The sequence below is a fragment of the Emericellopsis atlantica genome (genome assembly GCF_019669845.1).
Source record: "Emericellopsis atlantica unplaced genomic scaffold F5Z01scaffold_1, whole genome shotgun sequence".
NCBI classification, from domain to species: domain Eukaryota; kingdom Fungi; phylum Ascomycota; class Sordariomycetes; order Hypocreales; family Bionectriaceae; genus Emericellopsis; species Emericellopsis atlantica.
Window position 1 is genome coordinate 1419108 of NW_025764703.1, and position 27672 is coordinate 1446779.

The following is a 27672-nucleotide window of genomic DNA, read 5'->3' on the forward strand; positions in this document are numbered from 1 at the left end:
GGAAGAGTCCGCGGATGCAGCCAGCCGTCGATGACTATTTTCGAGTGATGATCTCACCGAGTCACCCTGTTGCTGCTGCCAGATACGATGCACAGCTGCCATGCAATGTGCAATATCGTGCGTGGTGCGCGCGTGTGTATATGTATGCATGATGCCTGAAAATGCTGTACTGGGCTGGCGGCAGGCAGGCAAACAACAAACAGACGGACAGACGGACAGACAGACAGACAGACAGACAGGGCGATTCCAGAGTCCCGACAGACCGCTGCCAGGACAAGCAGGCGGGCGGGACAGCCACACGACGACTGACAGCTGGCTGGCACCCACGCCCTCCCTTGCTTGGACGCCCCCTTCTGGCTGAATTTCAACGCTCGCGTCCATGTGATTGGTGTGGACCGTTTTCTAGCCCTGTTCTCTGCAGATCCGCGCTCTTAGCTTTTGGATACGTACCGGCGACCACGGCGACCAGAGCGCTGGCGCAGATGCACGCCGGCCGTGGAACCTTGGCCCGGCCGTATGGAGCCCGCGGTCGTCGGTCCCAGCCAAGTATGTACCTGTGGAGGTACCTTGGCCCTTGCCTACCAGTTTTCTCACGCCCTGCTTGATCGAGGCGCGCTTCGCTGCTCAAGCCCCGCCAATGATTCGATTCGAGGCGGCGCCTTTGCAGAGCCCTTTCTTTTTGACTTTGGTGCTGCCGGCCTAATTAATCGGCGAGAAGAATCAAGAAAGCAAAGCAAGAAAAGACATGGCGATGAGGGTGTATACTTGATCGGGATGGAGCTGCTTCCTTCTGCCATGATGGTCTCTCATGAGACTTGTCGGGCGGGTTACCTTGCCTTGGCGATGGTGCTGCTGTTCACCAACGAGGCTGTAACAAGTGTGAAGCACTTTACGATGAGCAGGACAACATGAATAACAACAAGGCAACCAGCAGCAATCCAAGCGTTTGTTGATGCAGCGGCAGCGGCAGCCGTTGGTTGCCGCAGTGCAGCCGGTCAGGAAAGCGAAATGCCACATGCCAGCGTACATTGTGCATTTTGATGCGCGCGTGGCACCCACCTCTCCTGTTGTGTGACGACCGCCCTCTGCGGACGGATCCTATTCACCAGTACTCCGTGCGATGCGGTCAATTACTATTAGTTACTGATCACAGGCACAGGCGCAGACGGGTATGCACAAGTGATCAGTACTGTACACGCAAGAGGGGGTGGAATGGAATGGCGGCCGGATCCTTTGTTTCTGTCCCCCGCTGTGCTTGCTGCTCGCTCTGTGGCATCTTCTTGTTGACGGACGGAGACTCCACGGAGGGAGTCACGGAGAAGAAAAAGAAGGCGGTAAACGAACGGACGCCCGTTGGGCTCGGGATTGGTGGAGGGAGATCCAGCAGATCAATGACCGCCTTTTCGGGTCTGCGCTTGTCTGCCTGCGCTGGCTCAGCCCAGCCCAGCCGGCTTCGCCAGTGTACGTACCCGGACGTGACAGACAGACAATGACTGACACGAGGGGACCCCCCTGGTCGGCTCAAGTCACCGCCCTCATCTCTCAGAAGACACCCCTTCCCACGTCCAGTCCTTCGCCTCATACCGGATAGGATCCCCGCAGTATGGGTCGTACCCACGCACCGGGCTCACTAACAACAACCCCGGATGGATGGCATGTGTGGATAGGAGGATAGCGCTGCCCTTTCCTTTGGCTCTCTCATGACTTGGGAACACTCCAGTCGGTGACAGGGTTGTCGCTTTTTCGCATTGCCAGCGCCTCCTGGGCCCGACTGTGTTATATTAGATCGCGCCCCTCCGCCTCTCCTTGGAAACTCGTCCCTCCTGTTCTGAGAATCACGTCCTTCTTGACATTTGCAACGACTGACTACTAGTCTGGTCTGCTTCCGCCCTCTCTCCCTGTGCAACTCGGCAGCTATCCGCCTTGTCTTACAACCGTCCGTCGCAACGGCGCCTGTCTCATCCGACTCGGCGCTTGCTCACTTACACCACATCCGGCGCCGCCTACACCTTTTCCGCACCGAGACAATCTCAGCCCCGGACCGAAAATTGACATCATCCGCTGTGCTTGTCATTCCGACTTTTGCGCAACCATATTATTACGCCCTGTTGTTCCACGTTACTTCAGTCTGGAAAGCCCGATATTGCGACGCTTGCATCTCAACAGCCGACCAAAACATACTCTCGACCAATCCGCGTCTCCAACACCAGCGACGGGGGGAGCTCTTCACCACCAGGAACCTTTTTTTGTATGGTGCCTGGGTCTTCCGAACCACCCATAGTTTTGCCAGGAGTCGCCCGCCATGACAACATACGGTGCGGTCGCCAGCCGCCGAAGGCGCGGCGCCAATAGACGCCTTGAGGCTGTCACGCCTCCTTTTCCTGCTCGGCAGATGTTTGTGCTCGGTATGGGACAGCCAACAGGTCGGGACGTTTCTCTCAGGTGCGGAGGCTAATCGGAAACAGCATGCTGCCGCATATGCGAGCCAATTGCCTTCATGTCCATCTTTCCCTACATCTACTACATGATTGAGGATTTCCACATCACCAGCGACGCCAGCAAGATCTCCGTCTACGCCGGCATGGTCACCTCCGCCTTCACACTCGCCGAATTCGCAACTGGTGTTCTTTGGGGCCGGCTCAGTGACAGAATTGGCCGCAAGCCAGTTCTTCTCTTTGGGCTCGCGGGTACTGCGTTAAGTGTGCTGATCTTTGGCTTTGCCCCCAGCCTACCGGTTGCCCTGTTTGCACGTGCTTTGGGAGGCTTACTGAACGGGTATGTTGCCAGGCTGCCTTGTTGCGTGTGACAATGGAAGCTAATGGGGCTCAGGAATATTGGTGTGTTACAGACAACTGTGGCGGAGCTGGTGACCGTCAAAGAGCAGCAACGTAAGCATCCCGGGTTACGCAGAAAATATGCCCTACTTTGAGCTCAGCCCGACTGACTTTTGCGATTTACAGCTCGAGCGTACACAATCATGCCCATGGTCTGGTGCATTGGGTAAGCCGAATTACCCTGCTGACATCTGGCGAGACCAAGTCAGCTAACAAGACCAGATCCATCGTTGGACCCATGATTGGAGGTGCCTTGGCCCGCCCTTGCGTGAGCTATCCCGACATCTTCGCCCGCGGCACAATCTGGGACCGGTTCCCCTACCTCCTGCCTAACCTCTTCAGCGCCGCCACCGTCTTTGTGGGCGTTGTGATTGGCATTCTTTTCCTCGAGGAGACGCATGCGACCAAGAAGCACCAACGGGACCGCGGACGCGAACTGGGCGACTTTCTCGCATCCAAGTGCCCCCGCTTCGGGCGGTTCTCGTCGGCTGAAGCGTCACCTGAGAAGGGGAGCCTCCTCGGTCGAGATGCGCTGCTTAGCGACGAGGGTTCGGACGATGAATGCTTGCCGGAGTACCAGAGCCAGAGCAGCTCGCCTCAACTCACCCCTCAACCGACCCCCGAGCCGGCGGAGGCCGCGCCTCTCCAAGGGCCCGGTAGCCCTGGCTTCAAGATCTTCACCAAGCCGGTCATCATGAACATTGTGTCGTACGGCATCCTGGCCTTCCACACCATGACCTTTGATCAGCTTCTGCCCGTCTTCCTCAGCACGGCGCCCCCAAAACACCCCAACGTCGAGCTGCCCTTCAAGTTTGTCGACGGGTTTGGCCTCGAGACCAAGACGATTGGCGTCATCATGGCGGTGCAGGGCATCTACTCGCTCGTCTCCAACTACCTCATCGTGGCGCCGGTCACACGCCGCCTCGGCTCGCTCCGCCTCTTCCGGATCATCGCGCTCTCGTACTTTGCCCTGTACCTGGTCACACCGTACCTGGTCCTGCTTCCGAAGAACATGGTGATGCCGGCCCTGTACATCCTGGTCATCTGGAAGTGCACCTTTTCGACCATGGCGTATCCCAGCAACGCCATCCTGCTGGCCAACTCGGCACCCTCCAAGCAGGTGCTGGGCACCATCAACGGAATCGCGGCGTCGACGGCGAGCCTGTGCCGCGCGCTGGGTCCCACCATCTCCGGGCTTCTGTACTCGCTGGGTCTGCAGACAGGCTACTCCGGGCTTGCGTGGTGGTTCAGCGGGCTCATCACGGTCGCCGGTGCCTACCTCAGCTTGCAGATCACCGAGGGAGGTGTCCAGGATGAGGTGTCTGCACCTCCCAGCAGCAGGGGCTCTCTGGAGAACGAGAGGCTCCTGAATGATTACGACGATAACGACAGCGTCTGAGGCAACTCATACGACTCTTGCGTTTGGCACCTGGAAAAACAAAGAGACTAGGAATTACGACTTGTAATACTCCTTTTTGGATGGATGGGCTAGACTGTCGACCGGTCTCTCATTCACTACCTATGCATTTTGCTTAATGCAGTGGCGAATACCCCCTTGGATTTAGCGATTTCGAAACGGCGTTTTGCTATGCGCCGATTTCTCTTTCTTCTTTCTTACCTTTTTTTTTTTTTTTTTTTTTTTTTTTGCAACTCTTTGATTTCTTTCTTCTTCTCTTCCTTCGCAGCAGCATTCTGGGTCACATTTGGTACGAGCGTGGATTTCTCAACATAGACGATGGTTTTTTTTGGGCACTGGTACCGCGAGCATTTGGGACTATCCCTTTGGGCGGTTTCAGTATATCCAGCGACGAGGGGGCCTGCCACGGCCTCTCGCGGAGCGAGGTACGGAGTACAGCATTGCAAAGGGGTAGCATTTGGGCATTTAGATATCTAGGACAAGGGCGGCCTTGAAGAGGGGGGACCTAGGGCCGGCAATCCGACGCACTGGACAGCCCTAGTAATGAATCCACCTTACATATCCTCATTGTTCATTGCACGACGTGGTGATGCTTTGTATATAATTGATAGCTACATGTACATAAATGCTCACTTACACGCGGGTGGTACTCAACCCCACGCGGTGGCTGATGTATCGTGGTGTGGCTGATGCTGCGCCACAGCGTGAACTGAGCTGGACGGACTCACCTCACTCCCTCCCTGCACGAGCATCGAGTAATGAGGAAATGTAATGCATGCATTGATAAACCCGAGCTGCCGATTAACGACGCAGGCAATGCGGGGCGAACGACAAGGCCGGACGTGCGTGATGCTGGTGCACGGTGCTGCTTATCAGTTGGACCCCCAATCGGTGGACGCTGATTGATAAGTCGGTCGGTCCCAAGACTCTCCAACCCACGACGATAATCAAACCACACGTATCGACCTCCCGTCAACCTCGGCGCGCAGCCACCTCTCACACACCCACCCCTGACCATATTCGCGCGACTCTACGTACCGTACCGGCTGGCTCTCTGACTAGCCCTCGACAGCACATGAACTACGAATCGCGGCAAACGATAGACATGGCTACCACTCCTTCGCACCGCGCGCCCTGCCCACGATAGAAAGACAATCTCATCCTGAGCATCGATCGATTGCTCGGCACCCCCTCCCTTCCAAGCCAGCAGTGTCTGCAACAGACCTCTCGCTGACGGGAGACCATGGGCGCCCCAGATGCCTCATCGCCCTACGCGCAACCCCCACCCTCCAAGCGCCAACGACAGTCGTCTCTCGAAGAAGTCGGAACGACCTCTACCACGACAACCACCACCGCTACCGCTGCCGAGCAGCCGTCCCCTCACCAGTCGACCGACTCCAAGGCATCCGCCAGCAGCAACTTCCGCAACGTCAGCGCCTGCAACCGCTGCCGCCTCCGCAAGAACAGATGCGACCAGCGCCTCCCCAGCTGCGCAAGCTGCGCAAAGGCCAACGTCGCCTGCGTCGGCTACGACCCCATCACCAAGAAGGAGATCCCACGGAGCTACGTCTTCTATCTGGAGACCAGGGTGGAGCAGCTCGAGGGGCTCCTGAGGGACCACGGCATCGACTTCCCCGCGGCGGAGAACCTCGAGAACTGCTCGCGCCCCGCGGCCAAGGGCGAGGACGGTGCTGGCAAGGATGCGAGGCCGCGCAACCCAGCCGTCGAGACGCTCAGCCATCAGAAGAGGAATCCGGCGTCTGCCTCGGCCTCGGCGGGTGGCAGCGCACACAGCCCCGCCATGCAGAACATCTCGTCGAAACCGAAATCCCTCGCCTCCGCTTCCGGCGTGTCGTTTGCGCGGGTCGTCTTCGCGGCCGTGCAGTACTCCGTCTCTGACCAGAGTGGGCACCCGCAGGACCGGCGACACCCCGGCGGCGCGAGCGGCACGTCCATGAGGGATTCATTCTTTGGGTTACATACCAAGCCGAGCATCCAGCCTGCGACGTTCCCCAGCCGTGAGGTGGGCATGCGGCTCGTCACCCTGTACTTTGAGCACGCGAATCCGCAGATCCCGATCATGCACCGAGGCGAGTTCATGAAGATGTTCGAGGCTGCATATGCGCAACCCTCGCAGGGACTGGGCCCAAGAGAGTCCTATGTGCTCAACATGGTGTTTGCGATTGGCTGCGGAGTCATTGTCGGGGAGCCAGTCAAGAGCGAAACGTCGAGAATGGCCGTCGACGGCGGGCAGTGCCAACCGGAGGAGTACCATGCGAGTGCCATTGTCCATCTCGAGGCTTGCCTGAGCAACTCGGGCGGTGGGCTGGAGGTCCTGCAGGCAGTGCTTCTTCTGGCCAACTTTGCGCTCTTGAGGCCCGTGCCGCCAGGGCTGTGGTACATTATAGGTGTGGCAGTGCGACTGGCCGTGGACCTGGGCCTGCATCGTGAAGATGGCATGGACGTGGAAGCGTTACCAGAGGGGCCGCTGGACGGCGAAGTCACGGACGGCAACAGCACGCGACCTCGAGAGGGCAGTGCCCAGGAGCGAGGTAGGCGACAGTGGATACGCGACATGAGGCGGCGGCTGTGGTGGTGCACGTACTCGTTTGATCGGCTCGTGAGTACGTGCGTCGGACGGCCGTTTGGGATCAGCGACCAGGTCATCACGACAGACTTGCCCTCGATACTGGACGACGACTACATCACGCCCGGAGGCATCATGGAGCCGCAGAACAACGAGATGCTGCCGAGTTACAAGCATGTTGCGCATCACTACTTTCGCCTCCGCATGCTACAGTCGGAGATCCTACAGGTCTTGCAGTACCAACAGTCACAGATCGCCAAGGCGGGTCCGCAAGGGACCATCTACCCCGAGATGCACACACATCTCCCGTCCCCATTCCTGGTGCAGTTCGATTCCTTCCGGTCGTGGCGGCGCAGCATCGATGAGAGACTATTCAACTGGAAGCAATCGGCGCCGACGCGACACGAGACGGGCGTGGCATTCTCGACAGAATTCCTTGAGCTGAACTACTGGCAGGCCATCATCACCCTCTATCGCCAGAGTCTGAGCGTGCCAGCCATGTTTGAGGGCGAGTACAACACGTCAAACGAGGTGGATAGCCCCCAAGGCTTCACCACGGCGGAATCGAGAGAGGACGAGGATAAGATCTACCTCAAGGTAGCGGAAGCAGGACAGAAAATCTTGAGGATATATCGGCAGCTCCATCTTACGGGGTTGGTGAGCTACACCTACCTCTCGACACATCACCTATTCATGGCAGGCATCTCGTACCTGTACGCCATCTGGCACTCACACACAGTACGCAGCTGCTTGACCATGGACGAGGTGGACTTTACCGTCCTGGCGGCCAAGTCCGTCTTCACCGACATGATCGACAAGTGCCCCCCTGCCGAGACATGCCGCGACGCCTTTGACAGGACGGCGAGGGCGACCATCAAAATGGCCAGCTCGAACGGTGGCTTCGGAGCCCAGGCGTCCGCATCGATGGCAACCGCCGCCGCTCAACGCCCGCGCCATCACCACAGAACGCAATCGACAAACTGGCCCTCTGCGGTGGATCCCTCAACACCTACGCCTCAGCAATCGCAGCACCGAGGCCGCCCATCCGAGCACCAACAACAGCCTTTCCACTTTGACCTCTCCCTCTCCGACACACTATCCTCACCGCCCATGTCTGTGCAAGGCGGCGACGTGGCTTCCAAGCACTCGCCGGCCCTGTCGCAGCAGGCTGCTGCTGCTGCACGTGGCTACGACAATGAGTACATGATGACTTCGCAGGACAACCACGCGGTGAGTCCCGCGTCCAGCATCAAGCAAGAACCCAACAACAGCCAACGGCAGCCCCAACCGCCGCCGCTGCGACGCCTTCACTCGCACCCGGCAGGGAACAATGCGTTCATGGGCCAGCAATTTGGGCTCCAGGGCTCCATGGACTACCCGGATACGCAGACCATGGATTTCCTGCAGAGCCTCGGCGCCGCGCCCAACGGCGGCGACATGGGCAGCGTCGACCAGGCCCAGGTCGATCTTGGCTTTGGCATCAACTGGGAAGGCCTGCCGAATGACTACGGGGACAATCAGCAGATGAACCCCTTTGATACCTTTTTCTTTGGCGCACAACAGCAAGGCGGAGGAGGTCCCAACGGGAACATGGGTCTGTGAACCCTGGGCGTGACTACATTTAGCGACGGAGACGGGGGAGAAAAAAAAAAGGGGGGGAAATCTGTTCTGTGGTTGTACATATCCCCATGGACGTGAAGGTCATATCGACATCTCAAGAAACTATATATCCAGCCGCTAAATATCAAAAACAAAGCTCGCTTTCCAAATCTTCCTCAGTAATCTCGACTCCTCCTAGACCCTCTGTACTCTCTCATGTCCTCGACATCCACGTCCCGATACACCCTGCCGCCCGCCCCGCGTCGACTCGCCCTCCTCGGCGGCGGTATGTCATGCTCCTCGATAACGACCACCTCATCCTCCTCATCCGATTCCAGCGCGGGGCCCGGCGCTTCCACAATCACGGGGCCATCGCCCCCTCGTCCGCCTGATCTCGTCCGGACCTCGACCCGCTCTCGGACGCGCACGTTGGCGCTGCCCCGTCGACGGTGGCGATGCTGCTTCTTCCTGGAGCGCGGACGCGGCTCCTCCATCTCCTCCTCGACGACGACGACCTTGTTCGCCGAGACCATGGGCCCGAAGCCGAGACAGGAGTATATGAGGAGCAGGAGCAGGAGGAAGCCGGCGACGGAGCCGAGGACGATGCCGGCGATGATGCCCGGGTGTAGAGACGAGTGCAGCGCGCCGTAGGTGGAGGGGATGATGAGGGTGTCGCCGTCGCTGGTCGACTGTCGCGACAGCAGTGTTGGCGGCATAATGGCGGCGGGTAGGTGTAATAGAACAGAATCGATACGTATCCCAGCAGTGATCCTGGTGTTTGCTGGTGGCCGTGACGATGCGCCCCCGTCTCCTTCACGTCAGTCGACTTAGGGAAGCGGCTGATGATTGTCGTCTATGGGGTTTCCTCGTCGCGCATGTCGTTTGCTCGTCTGTGTGTGTGGAGTCGTCGGGCTTTAGATTCAGATGAAACCAGGTGCTATAGTCGGCGGGATACGTGGGCATTACAATGTGCACGCCATGCGGTTGATCGTTCGCGACGGGGAAAGGAAAGAGAGAAGGCGGCCCTGGATGTGGCAGGGAAGATGCTTGCGCAAGTCCAGTCAGTCGTTCCTGCAGGTGAGATTCGGGAGGACAAGACTGGACGCAGCATGGTGGCGGTGCGGGGCAACGGGGGGCTTGTTTACCAGCCACATATTTACTTTCAGGGTAAGTCACTATCAGTCACTGTACTTGTGATTGAAGCTACCGTACGGAGTAGACCACATGGAAACATCGACTGGGGCTTCAAAAGCCGATCAACACATGCATTCGCACACAGGCCAAAGTATGATAAGGCCCCGAGGCTTCGTCGTCAATTAAGCTGTCTGCAACAGCGGGTATCATTACTCCTTGCGAGGAGCATCTACACTTCCCAAAGGCAACCATTCTCTAAGAACTTTTCGTCACTGCCCTTTTCATATCCCTCGACTCCTGAAACCTGACCAGATAACCGCTGAAATCTAATCTCCTCCTTTATATTGAACAGACATGAGAAATTTGGTTGGGGTCATTGCCGTACGCGGAAGGCTTGGACCGGTGATGGATTGTACAGAAAAAGAAAAGTCGTTTGTGAACGCATAATCTTAGAAGAAGTTGCTCTTGTCGTCTTCATTGTCCACAATGGTAGACATGTGGTCGGTATGATTGTTTTGAACAGCATGGCCCTGCAGAACCTTCTGTGGAATAGGTGGTAAAGCGCATGTTGGTGGAGGCATCGGCGGTGGGCCCTCGGAGAGCTGTGGCATGCTTCGTCTGTTGAACAAAGCATGTGCACTAGTATCTGCCTTTAGCCGACTGCCTGATTGAGGGATCTGGGGCAGTGGCATGCTAGGTGGCGGCGCACTGGGAGGTGAGTGCGGGAAGCTACTGGGTGTCGACACCATACTGGCTCTCTTCGACAGTCGGCCTGGTATATGTGCGAATGTCTTGGCGCGTTCGTACGTAACGATTGTGGAATGGCACCTGTCTGTATCCGACGTTCGCTTTGGCGATGAACCAAGGGGCCGCAGTCGCATCCGGTCAGTCGGATCGCTATGGGCGCGCAAAGCTCCCATGCTCGACAGCCGGCGGGGGCTCGTCCTCAATGTGGTCTGCTGAGGCAGGGTTGGACTCGCTGCCCGGACTGGGTCAAGTGCCCCCAGTGTGGGGGAATGGAGGTCTACCATTTCCGCCCCAGATCTGCGCGTCGGCAGTGGCAGGGTCTCCTCCGTGGCCTCGCCAGCCTTTAAGCTATCACCGTGACGAGTCGCTGGGCGCCCAGGTTGATCGCACCGGGGCGTCGGCTGGTCTAGCACCATGGAAAGGGGCCGGGATGTACGAATAGCCCCCGGTGATTTCCGCAATGCTGTGCGCGATGGGGCCGGAGACTCGGCCTGCTCGAAGATAACAGGCGAGGGCTGCATATGTGACGACGCCTCCACAGTCGGTAGCCGTGCTGTAGAAAATCGGCGGTTGGATGAATGCGGGACACTGAAGTTGGGGGCCACAACATGCCCTGCGAAACCTGGCGACGTTGAGCCGATGAGTGACGATTGAGGCCTCTGTGATTGCGCCGATGTAGGCTGAGGTTCCACAACAAACGGCGTCATGGTCTGCAAGGACTTGCGTCGGTCCACGATGGCTGTCGCGTTCGGGCGCAACCTCGAGTCGCTATTGCTGACCTCGGGGTGGCGCCTCGTGGGCTCCTCCACTGGCGATGGGAAATTTTCAGTCGTCGGCGAGCACGCTGGGGAGGAATCGGCGGAGGTGACCATCGTCCTTTGCCCCGACGAAACACACGATAGTCGGTTTGCGCTGCTGCGCAGACTGTCTAGCTGGTGCCCGTCTTGGGAAACGACACTGTTCGTCGCCGACATGCCATCTAGAGATCGGTCCCGCGGGGTCAGCGAGGGAACAGCAGATGTGTCGCTGCTCTCGCGCCACGCGCAGTCCTGTTCCCAAGTCTGGTCTTCCGGTATACTTCTGGAATGGCGGTCGTGCTCCCGAACGAGAAGTGTGCGCTGGCTAGTTTGCTCCCGCAGGGGAGTGGTTGGCTCCGATTTGGGCGCACCAGTCTCTGTAAGCGTCTTCTTGCCACCCAGTAGCTCGATCACCGATCGCAGGTTGACCAGCCACGAGTCCATGTCGTCGGCGCTTTCAAAAACAAGGAGCATATTCGCCGCATGTCGCTTGTCATGTCCACCACGAAAGGGGAGCCTCGAGAAAAGGCCTCTGTTCGCGTCGGTCATTGTTGCGCCCTCGGCACCCATGATTGAAGAAACCTGCAGTACCCAATGACGCCCAGGGATCAAGTCGCTAGCAAAGGCTGCCGAGCTGCGGTTGAGACGCAGCACTTTCTCAGGCATGCGGTCGAAAGGTCCTTCCTGGGCGTACTCGAGCAGATGGCCGGACTCGAGCAAGATGTACGTTTTCTTCGTCCATTCGGCATCCGAAATCGTCCCAGCCCGGTTTCTTCGGGGCTTCTTCCTGCCTTTCGCCTTATCGGCTGCCTGCTCATTGTTGACCTCAAGTGCTGCTTCGGCTGCCTTCCGTTCGTGAGACCGCAAAATCAGGTCGGCCGGCACAGTTGGGGCAGGCAGATTCGAGTGCTGTGCGGCCTCTGGGCATGCCTTGTGAAAAGGGGGCACCTGCCATGACTGAGAACCGGCTTTGCCTGACTTTCCCACGGGTGCTTTGGGTTTCGGTGTCTCATCTGCGTCTGCTGACAAAGGCGGCAGACTCTCAGCATCCTCAGCGGTGACTGAAAGAGGTCGAGAGACTTGACCTTTTACAATTGGCCTTCCAGGTGGCAGGCTGTAGTAGGGAATGCCCTGCGTTGTGGTCCCACTCGGACTCGAGGGCTGACCGGGCTGTTTTGACACATGCTGGGTAACTGGGGTATCTAGGTGTCGAGCTGGTTTGTTGCGCCCAAAAATACTCCGCAGCCCCAGCCGCGACTCCCTCCGTGCTAGTTTTTCGTTACGAGACGGCGATACAGTATCCGTAGTTGTCTTTTCTTCGGTGATCGGTAGGTCTATAGGCTGTTGACCTGGTCGCCATCGGATCGTGTCGATGTGGTCGGGCTCTGGCGCACGTGGCATGGTGGCTATGGTCGCCATCTTTTTCGATGCGCAATTGCTCAATGTAACCCGTGCTGGGCTGTTGGTTGGTTGTCGAAGGTGAAGATCAGTGTCTCAATGCTCGCTCGAAATGTGCTGATGGTTAAAGAAACCCAGCGCAAGGCGCATAGTACGCTACAAATATGCGCGACGTCGGGCGATCGATAGTGTCGAGTTGAAACGAATGAAACAAGGCTGTCAAGGTAATCCAAGCGACCTTGCCATACAACTCCAACTGGCGCAACGAACTCGGTTGAAGGTGAAGCAAAATCGAAAAGCGCGTGACAGATTGCCGTGGAAAGGTCGAAACGCGGCCGTGGCAGTCCACGTGAAAGAAGGTTTGAACGGAGTGCCTAGCGATCCTCCACCGATGCACCGATGTTGCTGTTAGCGCGCTGAGAAACCACGCAGCGTGCTCGCTAGTCGATTAGAAATCCTGGGGCGTTTTTCTTCGGCCAGGAACACAACAGCCTGTGATGCGATTCTGACTGGAGGCAAAGGGGCGAGTCGTCGAGGTTGTGAGGTCAGCTAGATGTGAATGGCAACGTCGGGAGACAGTGTTACTGTGGCGCTGGGCCTAAGACACAAATTGAAACAAGCAAATTGAAATGAGCGACGATTGTGTTAACGATACAGAATGGTTTGTGATGAGATGTACACGATCACAAAGGATCATAACATGAGAAAGAAAAAAAGGAGGAGGATGCCCTCAGTGAATTGAGTGAGAGGGCGCAGCGCCTGCCTCGTTGCTTTGACCATCTCAGGCTGTCAGACTGAGAATGTGGGTGTCCCTGCCGTTCGTGCAAGGTTGCGACTGCCTTGACCAGGTTGTGCCTCCCTGACCCACGTGAAAGGGGAGCGCTAACAGGGGGTCTCGGTTAAACAGTGCGCAAGTAGCCTCCGTCAGCGTCCAGGTCCAGTCTGTGTGACTGTGTGACTGTGTGACTGCTGCGGCACGCGGAAGCACAAATTGGTTGTACACTGATGAAAGCTAAGAAGGCTTTTCGTGGACAAGTTAAAGGAGGTTCCTGTAGCGGCATGGAGGCCTAAAAAGGCCAGGCTCGTCCAGTGCTACTAGTATTTAGCTGTCCGCGTCTACGGATACTGCTATTTCACATCGCCGGGTTTGCGTGGTTGCTCGCCGCGAGTTTCTACGATGCATCACGCTTTATCCAGTGTTATTCAGACGACACGAAATTACAGTAAGACTCACATCAAATCATAGGCCCGCATTATCACGAGGCGACAAGACAAAATTAGGCGGACGCGTCTCGCAGGTATACCCTGTCGATATTGCCCACTCGGTATTAGTACCTGAAGTACCTTATTATAGCGACTTCGGACTAGGTCATTTGGCACAGACACGCAGGACGTGATGACAGTTGTCGCTCATGCGCATCGTCGCTCGCCAGGACCGTCGAGCAGACAGCTGCTCCGCTGTCTGCTCCGAGGCTTCCGCATTGATTAACATTGCGCAGAAGTCTTCCAAGTTCCCATCATGGAATCATGGGTCAGGTTTTCTCGATCGATGAGTCTGGTCCCTGAAGAGTGGGCTCCGTTAGGTATCTGAGCACCTAAAATAGACTAGTAGAATGGAGGATACTGTCGGGTTACCTTCCCGATCTGTTGCTGGCCAAAGCCAAACGTAGGCGGCACGTCTTTTCGCTTCGTTTTGCTCGCCGATCGTTTCGGGCGGAAAGTCGTCACGATAGTCTCGTCTACTTACTTACTGCCTGCTACTAGTCTACATGTTGACGAGCAGAAGGCGTGTACCTGTGCCACTTGGCTTGAATCAGCGCTCGGAGGCACGCTGCGGCACTTGTGCGTTAACCCGTACGCCAGTACTCCGTGTGCATGGGGTCGGGGGTGACCTCTAGGCTCTAATCAATCGGCTAAGCCAATTGCCGAAGACGGAGGCATGCAGCTGTTCAAACGCGCCCGCCTGGAGGCTCACCAACAGTTTTCATGCCCCACGAACAACATAATCATGCACGATCCAGGAACCAAGCTAAGGTACTGCACGAAACAAGCGGCATGCAGGAACGCGAAACGCCTTCGCATCGCAATCATTACGTACTGTACGTAGAGAGTGTCCGCCGTGGCTCATCCGCAAAGACTCGTGAACATTCATTCGACCGAGAGTCCCAGACTTTGTGCAACCACTGGCTTTGTGAAATTTCCTTCACGGACCGCAGCCACAGACAGACCCGAGAATTTGGGCTCATGCTGGGGTCGCCTGTTCCGCGGGCGGCGCCCGGTCAATAGCGTCCCTGTCAGTTTCCAGGCTGGTCCACACGGTATTGTGAATCAGAATCACACTGTAGGACAATGTCTTTTCGTTCTCCGTCGCTCTCCTTGTGGTCCTCCGTTGTGGTACGGATACGTAAGCTGCCTGCGCCTTGTCAAACGGACGCACAAGGACAACTTACTTAACGGTAGGTGTCCAGGTCATGCGGGCAACGGACTTGACTTTGCGTTGTCACTTTATTATGGCCTCGTCTGGGCTTACTGTACTACGTACGAGTCCTCGGGATTGGTGGCCTGCTGACGAGGACGCTTCTTTTTCCTTTTTTCTAATTTTTTTTCCCTCGACGAGCCGGGAACCCCTGGCCAGCTCCAGCTGGTTCTGCGCTCGACAAGGCCTCGCAGACTCGGACAGTGTTGTCATGAGCTTCACCGATGTTCCAGAGGTCAAGACTCGCATCTCTCCACGGGGACCCAGTCGTCTAACAACAAGCTCACTTTCGCGGATCTGGTCTGTAACACACTGTGGACGGCGATAGAGCCTCGAGAGAAGTGACAGGTCTCCCATCTTCCCTGACGACAATCCCCCGCTGCCAACCTGGTATCTGCGTCTGGATCCAAGCAACTTGAAGGCTTTCGGGCTATTAGTAGTAGGTGAATCATAACTTGAAGTAGTCCGCTTGTCTCCCTCTCGGGATTGCGTTTGTTGATTATTGAGGATTATGATAAGGCACCAAAGTCGTTGTACGTACACAACTTTCGCCATCCCACAATATGCGAATGGTTGTGGAGACTCACGATTGTTAACGACGGCGGCTCGTAGCACGATCGTGGGTAAGGTACATAAACTTAAGTGAGCCGACATCACGGACAAGTAGGTGACGCTGGGGACGTGACTAGGCAGATAACGGCATACCGTTCGCAAATATTGATTCTCAAGCAGAGGTTTCACTTCCCCTCGAAGATCCAAAGTTGCAACACGGCACGCCCAACGCAGGATGATCAAGACATACGCAACAACCAGACCCTAACGGGCTCGCCATTCCGCCTACAAGCTACAATGGCAGACTAGATAATGAGGCGATGGGTACCCAGATTACAAGCCTGGCATGTATGCCTGGCATTGAACAGTAACGCACTACATGGAGAAGCGTTGATGTATATGCGGTATAGGGTAGTCCGGGAATAGCTACCCGCTGCTTGTGATGGTACTGTACATAAACATGTGGTACGGTGGACAATGCTTGTAACCACATGTCATGACCTAGTTTGCTATTAAAATGTTTTTGCCACGGGACATCCTGTGACGAAAGTGGGTGTTGTGACATTGTCTTCCCACAAACTCATAGGCAAACTTGAGCAGATGGGGAGCTAACAGCTAAGTGCTGTCATTTGCGCGGACATTGTTAGGTGACTAATAACAGTCTGAACGACCTATAGTGGGTGTGCGCTTCACAGGCTCACTAAATAAACTCAACTCGTTTCCACCACGAGTTGACTTCACTGGCAGTTGCATCAATTAGACATGATTGACAAGTATACCAGAGGCTCCATGTCCAAGCTCTGGCCTGCCCGTCGCTATCGGCTTATTCCGAGTGCACAACCAAGCAGGTATCACAAGTAGCAAGTGAACAAGGCCTGATCCGACGCCGGACGATTGATCACGCGTGCAACTTTGACCACGCCACTTTTTGGCTTTCCGACGACCTCTTAATTCCAGCGTTGACCAGGTTGCTCCTTTTTCCGTCTGCATCAAAGCCGAGATTCTAGTCCGGGTTGTCCTTCAGGTGTACATTACGTCGCAGCAATGTCCTCTGGTTCCAACAATCATGCCAACTCCACGCCCCGCGACGAGTCGCCCACCGGTTCCCCCCGGTCCGCATCCGTCTCGCTTCAGGCTGCCGCTACCCTCAACGCTGGATTGCGACGTGAGTGTCCACGATTCCTGGGTGCACGGAAATCTGAAAACACAGCACAAACTGACGGTACTACCCAGGCTCTTCGAACAGCTCATTGCGTGGCCATCAATCTCCCACTCAGATAGGCCGCCGACGATCCATCCTCATGAATCTACAGCACAACGACCCCACGGTGCCTGCACCAGGCGAGATGGCAAGCGAGCAGCACAGTCATGTTGTCAGTCCACAGCTTGGCGCGATATCTCCCACTACAGCCGATCCGCACCATCACAGGGCGCCTAGCCTTGGTGAGCTGCATCAGGAGCTCGAGGCAGAGCAAGAGGCCCAAGTAGTGAGTACGCGTACGGCCGAGATTGTTGACCCCGGAACTGACCCAGATGTCCAGAATCGGTTGCTTCAGCAAATTCGACAGCAACAGCTCGAACTGAGTCGTCTCCGGGAGAGCAATCCATCCGCTCTCGCCGAGAATAGCAGCGCCGTATCAGAGCGCTCGATCCAGGGCACGCCCATCCCCCAAGGCTCACAGCAGTCGCTGCAGCACGCGGCACCTCCAAGCTCATATTCGCGATCACCCAGTTTCCGGCACAACCGTCTGTCTGGGGGCGACCTGGCGAGAGCAGAACTGCACCGGCGATCACGAACCCCTAGCAATGGCGCGTCCCCAGGATTGAGGTCTACTTCAATCAGTCAGGAGAGCGGTGACTGGGCGCTCGGTGGAAGAGATGAGAGCGCGTTCTACCAGGCTGAGACGCAGATGCTCACCCGGGAGAACCAGATGCTCCGACACCGGATTCGCGAGTTAGGTACGTCACATCCATCCTGGGTCGCGGGCATTTTGTCACTGACTGCACGAAGAAAAGCAACTATCGGAAGCTTCAGGCGGAGGTGCCGCGAGCAACGCACCCTCGATGCAGTCATCGTTGATCCGGTCGACTAGCAGTGTGGCAGAAGCGGATGCGTCCGAGGAGGGGGATAAGGGTGATTGAGTGATTTGTATCTGGTTGTATCGCCGACAAGATGGAATATGCCAGAGCCGCGCGGCGCACCCATGCCACGCTTACTTGGTAGGGCACGCGAGGACGTGGAATTGGGCGGACTTCCTGTCGACCTCGACGTCGGTCAACGAGCCGTGAAGAAAGACGCGGATTATGATATGATGATGAGAAAATGACATTGCCGCACTATCGTTATCAGATGGACTTCCTGGCGCTATACCAGCCGACATACACTATCAATAGTCAGTGTCGGTCCTCGGAACACACGACGGAACAGCCCGTCGCGCGTTTACGCTGTCCCCGACAACTAATAGTCAATCGACTGCTACTTAAGACTTAACGCGGCCAATTTTGTGTTGACTGGGTTTTAGATGCTCTCTGTGTGAATACTTTTACGTACTGCGACTTGGCGGTCCTCGCCGGCATACGGACGGATCCCGCCTCTCCATCTGACGACATAACCGGCATAGGCATCTTCAACCCCGATTTCCCGACCTTCATCCCCTGACGTTCATTAGCACAATGATATTAAAAACGAGCGTCAGAGGTCTTCCAAGAGCAACTGCTTCTCCATATCAGAAATCTAATTTCACCTCGACGGCTGCTCGAAAAGCCGACTTTACGCACGTGGTATGCCTGTCCCTTCCCCCATCCCCAGCATGTGAATCCCTACATGTACTGAGTGAAGCATAGGTCATAGGAGGTGGCGTCGTTGGTCTCGCCATCGCTCGCCAGCTGACGCGCCGCGCATCCTTGCCGTCATCTCCCCCGAGCAGCACTCTCCTCATTGAGCGCCACCCGGCCGTGGGCACGGAGACATCGTCGCGCAACTCCGAGGTCATCCATGCCGGGATCTACTATGGCACCGACACCCTGAAGACATCACTCTGCATTCGGGGGAAGAATCTGCTGTACGAGCTGTGCAAGAAGCATGACGTCGGGTTCAAGAACACGGGTAAATGGATCGTGGCGCAGAACGATGAGCAGATGACCGCGCTGCACAAGATTGAGAAGCACTGCAGAGACGAGATTGGCGTTCCCGTCCGATGGGTCAGCCAGGAGGAGATTGCGCGCGAGGGAGAAGGTGTCCGCGCCGAAAAGGGCTGCCTCGAGAGCCCTACCACGGGCATCGTGGACTCGCACGGGTTGATGATCACGCTCCAGGGCCTTTTCGAGGAGAATGGGGGCGTGGTGGCGCTGAACTCACCGGTGCAAAGGATCACGCCTCTCGGGGACAAGGGCGCGTCGGGGTGGGAAGTGGAGGTCATGGATGGGACCACGGGCGAGACATCGACCGTCACGACGGAGACCATTGTCAACGCTGCTGGGCTGGGAGCTGTGGAGGTCCACAACATGATCGTGCCGGCTGCAGACAAGAAGACGCTGTGCTATGCCAAAGGCAACTACTTCTCTTACGGGTCCTCACACCCCAAGGTCTCAAGACTCATCTATCCGGCTCCTGAACCGGGCCTCGGAGGGTTGGGCACGCATCTAACCTTGGACCTGGGGGGTAGGTTGAGGTTCGGCCCGGATGTGGAATGGGTCGATGACCCGAACGACCTGTCTGTCAACACGTCGCGGTTCGAACAAGCCGTGAGAGAGATCAAGAGGTTCCTGCCTGGCGTCGATGTGGACAGCTTAAAGCCTGATTACGCTGGCATTCGCCCAAAGCTGGCGCATCGTCAGGCTGTCGCCACAGGCAAGGGGTTTCAGGACTTTGTGATCCGGAAAGAGGGTGGCTACGAAGGATGGATCAACCTCTTGGGCATCGAAAGCCCCGGCCTGACTAGTTCGCTGGCTATTGGTGAACAGGTCGAGAAACTAATGTATGGTAATGTCACCACATGAGGCGCTAAAGACAAGCAATCATGGCAGGTTCAATAGTGATAGGTTATATCAAGACAAGGTCCTCGCGCCGAAGTAATTAGAGTCAAAGCAACCAAACCAATGTTTCCAACATCTGTAACTCCTATGCGCCTGGTCGCTGCCAGTTTCATAAACTTCGTTTACATACACAAAAGAAAACCTTCGCCCGTAGCCTTTGGGTAGCCTCTGTTCGATTTAGCGAAGGCAAATGCTCGGTGACAACATCCTTCCAAGCAGGTCAAGCTTGAACTCGTAAATGCCATTATAGGCAGCCAAATAGCTACGACTAGTCAGTATACTCTCAGAACGAAGACGGCCCTATGGATTGACTCACAATTTACGTCCATCCGCGCTCCAGGCCAGGCCTGCGGTATGGTCATCGCAGGGCGGTCCGTCCTGCACACTCATGTCTGGTGTCTCGCGGGTGGGATTGTCTTCGCGCTGCTGGATGATAGCACGCAGCATGTCCACAGGGTCCGGGCCGTCGTCATTCGGGCCTCGCTCTCGCTGACGTGCATTGACCTGATCGCGTACGCCCATCCAAGATGGCTCCTGACCTCGTACTGAATTCCCTGGATCTAAGCGCTCCACTCTTGGCCGTTCCCACTGGGTCGATGGTGGTAGCTGACCCAGGTTGGAGGAGGATGTGGCCTGCATGCCGCTGTCACGAGCTACATCGCGGTACAAACGACCGGTAGTTCGTACACGGACGTTTGCTCGCTGTTCGCGAAAGTTCCCCAGGAGATCTGCCACACGATTGATGCTAGGGTTGAGCGTGCCAGCTTCCCGAGGTGTTGGATCCTCATGCCGCGGACCTCCAGAGTATCGAAGTGTAGATGCGAGGTCACGTACTCTGGCTGCCATGGGTTCTACACGTGCCTGAGCAGCCCTGTCCCTAGCCCACTCCCGTCTCCGGCGTTCGTTCTGTACGGATTCGAGAACTTCAGTATCGCTCGGGGTCAGCGGGTAGTTTCGGTAGTCCATCAGATCCTCCCCCGATTCATTCCGTCTGAGGTTATCAGACCAAAAGAGGTGGCCCAGCGACGAGGTCAAAGCTGAACCGCGTTGCTCGCCCCGGCGGTCCAGCAGTCTAGGGTCGACTGTGTTGCGATCCAAGACGTTGATCTGCTCAAAATCTGCTTGATTGTTGATATCGACAATCTGGCGGATGGCACAATTACTCCTGAGATCTGCTAGGCCAACTCGACCACGATCCTCAGACCATGCTAGAAGATCGTACGGGCCGGGGCAGAACGCCATGTCACGAATAGCACCGTGGTCGGTCCAAGGCCTGGACGACTCGAAAGTTTTGAGAACGGCATCGCCACCCCATTCAAGGAGGTCCTGAGCATCGAAGACGGAAACACATCCGTGTTGCGTGCCGACCGCCAGGTAGGCCCCCGATGGAGAGAAGCAAGCGGCAAATGTTCCGTTCATAGGGGTCTCGTCATCCTTCTTTTGGCTCTTGAGCATGATTCTGTGCTTCAGCTCCCACGAGTACCCATCTTCAGCCCGTACGTGCACGTACATGTAAGGATCGTCGAGCACAGCAATCAAAATGTTCCCATCGGGCGAGATGACTGCTCGATTGACATAGTCGGGGTACCGAATCGTTGCCAGGGGTTCGATCTTGTCGTTGTCCTCCGATGAATGGAGGCCGACAATCTTGACGGTCCTGTCATTGTTCGCCAGAACTGCAACGGGAAAGGCGTATGCCTTGTCGTGTGTTTTGACTCGCCCCGAGGGCGACCAAATGGTGATGCCGTTGATTCGATCTCCCTTGGTCGTCAACTTGGCACTCTTGGCAATGAAGCTTTTGGTCGACCTTCGCCCGTGTGCAAGTAAGCCCGATATCGAATCCGCATCCGCTGTTGTAAATCCGAACGGTAGTTGCGTTTCGGGATCGAGGTCGAGGCCCAATGCATCGCCAATCCCTGTGGCCGAATCGCTACCCGCAGAAGCGTCTATGTTCATGGATACGAATTCCCCGCGCTCGCCACCGCAACATAACCACGTCCCGTTGGATACTAGACATCGCGGGGTGAAGGGCAGGAGTTTGACCGGGTCGCATTCGCAGGTCGCGGTGTTCAGGCGCAAGACTTGATTTCTGTCGTGTCCACCGGGAAGGTATACAATGTTGTGTTTGTCGGCGCTTATCAGGGATCGCAATTGCCAATGTCTAGAGCCCAGTCAGTTGGCGCACCAGAAACCGCAAGACGCCACGAACAAAGAGCGCACAGGCGTGCGGTACTGTTTTCGTCCTTGCTTCAGGACGAGGCCTTGACTTGGAAAGTGCCTGTCGTACAGATGATCAGCAAACTGGGCGTTCACGGCCGTTCGCTTGGGAGCGGCAAAGTGGGACAAACAAGCCATCGTCCGTCACGGCCATCCTCTGGGGATTCGTTTAGTCGAGTCGATGATTATGATTATACAAGATGGCGCGAGACGTGATGGGTGCAGTAGACTGCGCCGCGCCGATCATGGGCTTGGATATTCCGTCGTGCAGTGGTGCTCGGTCGTAGGCGGTACAGTAAGCGTTGATGGGCGAGGCGGATGCACTGCGGATGGTGTTGGCAAGTCGGAACAAGACTAATAGAGCCGAGGTTGTTTTTGCACAGATATCGAGTACGTAGGCTTGGGGTGAAGGGCAAGTAGCACGAACAGGGAGGAGTCAGGAAAGTGTTGATATATAAGGTACCCTGCTATGGTGTAAAGCGTTGTTGTGAAGGCGGCAGATGACGTCCGAGGCTCTTCTCCAGTTTGGACGCCGCCAGCGGAATTAGGCTCGAGCCAACCGAGCAGGATTCTCTGCTGCTACCAGGTATGTACGTACTTGCAGTTAAACTCGCGCAGGACTAAGATACAAGAGGCAAAGGCAATCAGAAACTCAATGGCTTTGAGGCTTCCACGATCACATATTGCATTGCCTTTCGACCAAGTGTCATCTCACGCTTGTCCGTTAACGCGGACATCGTCGCGCGCTCTACGGCAACAAGCTGGCGCAGTGGCTGGTGCGTCGACTGGGCGACTGGAGTGTGGCACACGCGACTGGACCGACCTCCAAGTGGCTGGGCCGACATTAGTCCGGGGATAGCCGGGGAGTCGCGGCGGAAAGTGCAGCCTGTGCAGGAGGGAAGGTGGACCCTCATTCGCGACGCTGCGGCCTCTGATTGCTCACGGCTTCTTTCCTTCGGTTTCCATGACGGGGAGCTAATTTTCCTCGGGTCAAAAACTTTCGCTGTTTCGATCCCTTTCTCATCATCTCTTCCCATCCTCTATCACACCTGTATTCTCCATCATCTCCCCCAACTTCTTCTCCCTCTCCATCACGCGCGCCTTCATCTTCTCTCTTCTTGTTGTTTTCAATAGTATACCCTTAATCACACAACCAATATGCTCGCCTCGCGCTTCTCCCGAGCTGTAAGTTACGCGACACACCCATCGCGACAAGCTTCGCACCAATGCGCCCGAATCAGTCGCTAACACAGTTTAAACAGCTGCCCAGGGCTTCGCCCATCGCTGCTCGCTCATCAGCATTCACTCGCGCCCCTCTCGGCGCCAAGTTCGCTCGCTATGAGTCCACAAACGCCGGCGAGACCGAGAAGGTGCAAGGCAGCGTGATCGGTATCGATCTGGGAACCACAAACTCGGCTGTTGCCATCATGGAGGGCAAGGTCCCCAAGATCATCGAGAACGCCGAAGGTGCCCGTACCACTCCTTCCGTCGTCGCTTTCGCCGAGGACGGTGAGCGTCTTGTTGGTGTCGCTGCCAAGCGCCAGGCCGTCGTCAACCCTGAGAACACTCTCTTCGCCACCAAGCGTTTAATAGGACGCAAGTTCAGCGATATTGAGGTCCAGCGCGATATCAAGGAGGTCCCCTACAAGATTGTCCAGCACACCAACGGTGATGCCTGGGTAGCTGCCCGTGGCCAGAACTACTCGCCTTCCCAGATCGGTGGCTTCGTTCTCAACAAGATGAAGGAGACTGCCGAGGCCTACTTGTCCAAGAAGGTCAAGAACGCCGTCGTCACTGTTCCCGCCTACTTCAACGACTCTCAGCGTCAGTCCACCAAGGATGCCGGTCAGATTGCTGGCCTGAACGTCCTCCGTGTTGTCAACGAGCCTACCGCTGCCGCTCTGGCCTACGGTCTCGAGAAGGAGGCCGACCGCGTCGTCGCTGTCTACGATCTTGGTGGTGGCACCTTTGATATCTCCATCCTCGAGATCCAGAACGGTGTCTTCGAGGTCAAGGCCACCAACGGTGACACCCACCTTGGTGGTGAGGATTTCGACATCCACCTCGTCCGCCACATGGTCGAGGACTTCAAGAAGACCTCCAGCATTGACTTGTCTGGTGACCGCATGGCTATCCAGCGTATCCGTGAGGCTGCCGAGAAGGCCAAGATTGAGCTGTCCTCTTCTCTCCAGACTGACATCAACCTTCCCTTCATCACCGCTGACGCTTCCGGCCCTAAGCACATCAACATGAAGCTTACCCGTGCTCAGCTCGAGAAGATGGTTGATCCTCTCATCAGCCGCACCATCGACCCCGTCCGCAAGGCTCTCAAGGATGCCAACCTCCAGGCCAAGGACATTCAGGAGGTTATCCTCGTCGGTGGTATGACCCGCATGCCCAAGGTCAGCGAGTCCGTCAAGAGCATCTTCGGCCGTGACCCCGCCAAGTCTGTCAACCCCGATGAGGCTGTCGCCATTGGTGCTGCTATCCAGGGTGCTGTTCTCTCTGGTGAGGTCAAGGACCTCCTCCTGCTCGATGTTACCCCCCTGTCCCTGGGTATTGAGACCCTCGGTGGCGTGTTCACTCGTCTGATCAACCGCAACACCACCATTCCCACCAAGAAGTCTCAGGTCTTCTCCACTGCCGCTGACTTCCAGACCGCCGTCGAGATCAAGGTCTACCAGGGTGAGCGTGAGCTTGTCAAGGACAACAAGATGCTCGGCAACTTCCAGCTGGTTGGCATCCCTCCTGCCCACCGTGGTGTTCCCCAGGTCGAGGTTACCTTCGACATTGATGCCGACTCCATTGTGCACGTCCACGCCAAGGACAAGTCCACCAACAAGGACCAGTCCATTACTATCGCCTCCGGCTCTGGTCTCTCCGACAAGGAGATTGAGCAGATGGTCGAGGACTCTGAGAAGTACGCTGAGGCCGATAAGGACCGCAAGGCCGCCATTGAGGCTGCCAACCGTGCCGACAGCGTTCTCAACGACACTGAGCGCGCTCTGAACGAGTACGCTGACAAGCTGGACAAGGCTGAGGCCGACGGTATCAAGGAGAAGATCACCACTCTCCGCGAGTTCATCGCCACCAGCCAGGCTGGCGAGGGCACCGCTACTGCCACTGAGATCAAGGAGAAGACCGACGAGCTCCAGATGGCCAGCTTGAACCTCTTCGACAAGATGCACAAGGCCCGCAACGAGGCTGGCGAGCAGCAGCAGGAGTCTGAGCAGCCCAAGGAGGGTGAGAAGAAGGACGAGAACAAGCCTTAAAAAAGCTTGTCACGTCTTCACCAAGCTCATGCTTATGTTTCCAATGTTTGTGAGAATATGAGCGGCGTGTTGAGGATTGCCTCGCCGCTCGATGTATCTATCCTGTACTCATACTTCCGCCTTACCTTTGCGTTACATGTTTGCGCTTGCTTTTAATACCACGGTTGGCGGATTGGCGTTGGTGCATCAAAACTTTGTTCCGAGGAACCTACGGATTGTATTACGAAACTTTTGGGCAATGGTCCTCGGTGGGGTGGTTTGGATTACTTGTACAAACAGCCAAGCTAGATGATAATTTACCTTCCCCCCTCCTCACTACTATGATGGCCGGCAAGTGCACTTTGCGCCTTTTTATTCGGACATGCATACCACTTGTAAATCTGCAAGATACAACAGCTTCTATACATGTATGTTCACCGCTGGGTACAATGTGCACTTCAATGCCACATCCATTGATGACAGAACATGGTGTTTGTTCACCTAACAAGTGGTCTACGACCGGCCGAAGCCAAACCAACCTCTCTTGGCCGATTGCTTCTCTTCTGGCTTCTGCTCCGCCTGTTGGCCCGCTGCAGTTGGCGTACTCTGAGCCTTGACATCTGATGCAGCCAACGGATCCTTGCCAGGATATCCAATGTAATTCCAAGCCACGTCCAGGAAGATGGGCTTGACGGGAATAAGAGCCCTTTTGGGTGGAAACTCGACAACGTTGGCCAGGTCGACGCCTCCGATGGGATAGTCGTAGAGACGTTCCACAAGAGGGACCTTGGCCGCTGAAGGTGCAGAGCCTGAGTGAGCCTTTGCGATCTCTTCCTTGCGGATGTTGTCAATGTGAACAATGGCACGGTGACGCTGGAGTTCCCCGGTCAGCAGCGCCGAGAGGTTCGCAATCGACTCGGCGGACACGTCCACGTTCAGTGGCCCTGTTGGATCATTTGCGAGATCGGGCATCTGGCTCGAAGCCTGCTCGCTGAGTTTGAGAGAGTGGTTGATGAGAGCAAGAGCATTCGTGACGTTGCCCACCAGGGCATGCGAGCGGGCAATAGAGAGGTTGCTGGACACATTAGCCATGGCCCGCACGAGAACAGAATCCAGAGAACTTACGAGAGCGCTTCGAAGTACTTGACGGAAGCATCGAGCTTCGCCGCCAGCTCCTCATCCGCCGCCACACCGGGCAACTCCTTGATAGTCTGCAAGTTTTGAAGGGTGCCGTCATACAGCGCCACCTTCTCCTTGAACTTGTGGAGTTTCTTCGAAGTCGGCAGCTCTCTTTCATCCTTGAGAGGCTCATCCTTGGCTTTGGCCTTGTTTCTCCGCCTCCTGCCGTGTCCGTAGCGCTCTGCGGCGCCATCGTCGCTGCCTGTCAGAACACGGTTGCGACCGATTCGCCAGCTGACCATTTCGTAGTTCACAGCGGTGCGCGTGATCTGTAGACTTTGCATACGGGGGTCGCCTGAGCCGACCCCTTCAGCGCGCAGCTCATCGATAGCGGTTTTCGTTGCATCGACAGCATCGCCAGTCGTGGCAAGGATCTCATCGTACGCAGCAGCCTTCTCAAAGTGATGATCATCGTCGATTTCTTTGATCTTCTCCGACAATGTCTCCTTTGCTTTTATCACGGCGGCCCATGCCTCGGCAATTTGAGCGTCCTCAATCTTGACTTCTCGAGACCTCCATGTCAGCGTTTGGGGGATGGTTTCGCCGCCTTTCGCGTCCTGAGATGCGTCCGCCTGCTTCAAGATGGCGGGGTCGAGCTGATTGACGTTCTCGACCAATGCACTGTCGGATTCAGGAAAAGCTTTGCGCGCGATGGCAGGGATTGGGGTAGTTCGGGGAGTTTTCAGCTGGTAGGCGGCGTAGCGAATCGATGGATCGATTGTCTCCGAAAGGAGCTCCTTGTAGATATCGGTCTTGGTTGAAGACTGCAGCGCACTGTATACGATCCAAGCGGTAGCGTAATTGTGCAGGCATGCCTCCCAATTGTGCTTCTCGAAACACATCGCAGCTCGAATCATAGCTGCATAGGCTTTGGCCTCGAGGACATCGGTCGTGGACGCGCCAGACTCGTCGGTCGCACCGAGCGCTTCGACAAGCTCCTCAGCTGCACGAGTGGCTTTGGTGAGTCGAGAGACAATGTGAGATCGAGCGTGGCTGTTGAGTCCCTTGTCGTCGGACGCATGAGAGGATTTCATGCTCATGGCTTGCGCCCATGCGCGCTCACTGGCGAGCAGGAGAAGGTGAACATATCTAAGCGCATGTCAGCATGAGCGCAGGAGTATGCGGCACGGACTAGAGTTTACTCTCTGTTTGCGCCAATTTGCTCAGCTGTGAGACGCTCCGGCTTGTGGAATTTACCCCGGTTCTTCGTCACGATGCCAATCTTCGCGCGACAGCTTAGAAGACGTTTGGAGCATTGGGTATGGTATGTCGAATAGTCCCCATACAGGAGAGCCTTGTCGCGCCCTTGGACCACGAAAATTGTAATGTCCATGGTCGCCGCATGTATGACGGTGACGACGTCGCCTTCTTGAGATTTTGGGATCTGATTGAAGTTCTCCACGTGTGGTTGTGCTGGGCGAGGGGCGAGCCTGAGCAGTCAATGGCGGG

General features: G+C 56.4%; 11 protein-coding genes across 11 annotated transcripts; 6 read left to right on the forward strand and 5 right to left on the reverse strand.

The window, feature by feature from the left end:
* Window positions 1–1947: 1947 nt before the first annotated feature.
* Window positions 1948–4401, forward strand: F5Z01DRAFT_34606 (major facilitator superfamily domain-containing protein). The gene is made up of 5 exons (XM_046259235.1): window positions 1948–2405; window positions 2466–2775; window positions 2830–2888; window positions 2961–3000; window positions 3057–4401. Exons 1-5 carry the CDS (start codon window positions 2303–2305, stop codon window positions 4231–4233), a joined length of 1689 nt encoding a protein of 562 aa, XP_046123210.1. The 5' UTR covers window positions 1948–2302; the 3' UTR covers window positions 4234–4401.
* Window positions 4402–5101: 700 nt separating this feature from the next.
* On the forward strand, window positions 5102–8547 carry F5Z01DRAFT_34624 (fungal-specific transcription factor). Its single transcript, XM_046259236.1, has one exon. It carries the CDS (start codon window positions 5495–5497, stop codon window positions 8438–8440), a length of 2946 nt encoding a protein of 981 aa, XP_046123211.1. The 5' UTR covers window positions 5102–5494; the 3' UTR covers window positions 8441–8547.
* Window positions 8548–8613: 66 nt separating this feature from the next.
* Window positions 8614–9153, reverse strand: F5Z01DRAFT_670005 (uncharacterized protein; the record flags this gene model as incomplete). The annotated part of the gene is made up of 1 exon (XM_046264501.1): window positions 8614–9153. The coding sequence occupies one exon, from the start codon at window positions 9151–9153 to the stop codon at window positions 8614–8616; it is 540 nt and encodes a 179-aa protein (XP_046123212.1).
* A 31-nt stretch (window positions 9154–9184) lies between these two features.
* On the forward strand, window positions 9185–10153 carry F5Z01DRAFT_34739 (uncharacterized protein). The gene has a single exon (XM_046259245.1). It carries the CDS (start codon window positions 9280–9282, stop codon window positions 9877–9879), a length of 600 nt encoding a protein of 199 aa, XP_046123213.1. The 5' UTR covers window positions 9185–9279; the 3' UTR covers window positions 9880–10153.
* On the reverse strand, window positions 10021–12516 carry F5Z01DRAFT_670006 (uncharacterized protein; the record flags this gene model as incomplete). The annotated part of the gene is made up of 1 exon (XM_046264502.1): window positions 10021–12516. One exon carries the CDS (start codon window positions 12514–12516, stop codon window positions 10021–10023), a length of 2496 nt encoding a protein of 831 aa, XP_046123214.1.
* A 2396-nt stretch (window positions 12517–14912) lies between these two features.
* Window positions 14913–15738, reverse strand: F5Z01DRAFT_34943 (uncharacterized protein). The gene has a single exon (XM_046259253.1). It carries the CDS (start codon window positions 15641–15643, stop codon window positions 15014–15016), a length of 630 nt encoding a protein of 209 aa, XP_046123215.1. The 5' UTR covers window positions 15644–15738; the 3' UTR covers window positions 14913–15013.
* Window positions 15739–16585: 847 nt separating this feature from the next.
* On the forward strand, window positions 16586–17683 carry F5Z01DRAFT_670007 (uncharacterized protein; the record flags this gene model as incomplete). Its single annotated transcript, XM_046264503.1, has 4 exons — window positions 16586–16706; window positions 16775–17028; window positions 17083–17500; window positions 17553–17683. 4 exons carry the CDS (start codon window positions 16586–16588, stop codon window positions 17681–17683), a joined length of 924 nt encoding a protein of 307 aa, XP_046123216.1.
* A 174-nt stretch (window positions 17684–17857) lies between these two features.
* On the forward strand, window positions 17858–19714 carry F5Z01DRAFT_35193 (FAD dependent oxidoreductase). Its single transcript, XM_046259261.1, has 3 exons — window positions 17858–18162; window positions 18211–18322; window positions 18386–19714. The coding sequence occupies exons 2-3, from the start codon at window positions 18215–18217 to the stop codon at window positions 19538–19540; spliced, it is 1263 nt and encodes a 420-aa protein (XP_046123217.1). The 5' UTR covers window positions 17858–18162; window positions 18211–18214; the 3' UTR covers window positions 19541–19714.
* F5Z01DRAFT_642787 (uncharacterized protein) lies at window positions 19563–22269 on the reverse strand. The gene is made up of 4 exons (XM_046262668.1): window positions 21925–22269; window positions 21786–21854; window positions 19893–21737; window positions 19563–19838 (listed from the first exon to the last, which is right to left on the reverse strand). Exons 1-4 carry the CDS (start codon window positions 21945–21947, stop codon window positions 19754–19756), a joined length of 2022 nt encoding a protein of 673 aa, XP_046123218.1. The 5' UTR covers window positions 21948–22269; the 3' UTR covers window positions 19563–19753.
* Window positions 22270–22753: 484 nt separating this feature from the next.
* Window positions 22754–25384, forward strand: F5Z01DRAFT_642791 (heat shock 70 kDa protein precursor). Its single transcript, XM_046262669.1, has 2 exons — window positions 22754–22978; window positions 23056–25384. Exons 1-2 carry the CDS (start codon window positions 22952–22954, stop codon window positions 25063–25065), a joined length of 2037 nt encoding a protein of 678 aa, XP_046123219.1. The 5' UTR covers window positions 22754–22951; the 3' UTR covers window positions 25066–25384.
* F5Z01DRAFT_642795 (signal recognition particle, 68 kDa subunit) lies at window positions 25385–27638 on the reverse strand. The gene is made up of 3 exons (XM_046262670.1): window positions 27366–27638; window positions 26170–27312; window positions 25385–26119 (listed from the first exon to the last, which is right to left on the reverse strand). The coding sequence occupies exons 1-3, from the start codon at window positions 27554–27556 to the stop codon at window positions 25558–25560; spliced, it is 1896 nt and encodes a 631-aa protein (XP_046123220.1). The 5' UTR covers window positions 27557–27638; the 3' UTR covers window positions 25385–25557.
* Window positions 27639–27672: the final 34 nt, after the last annotated feature.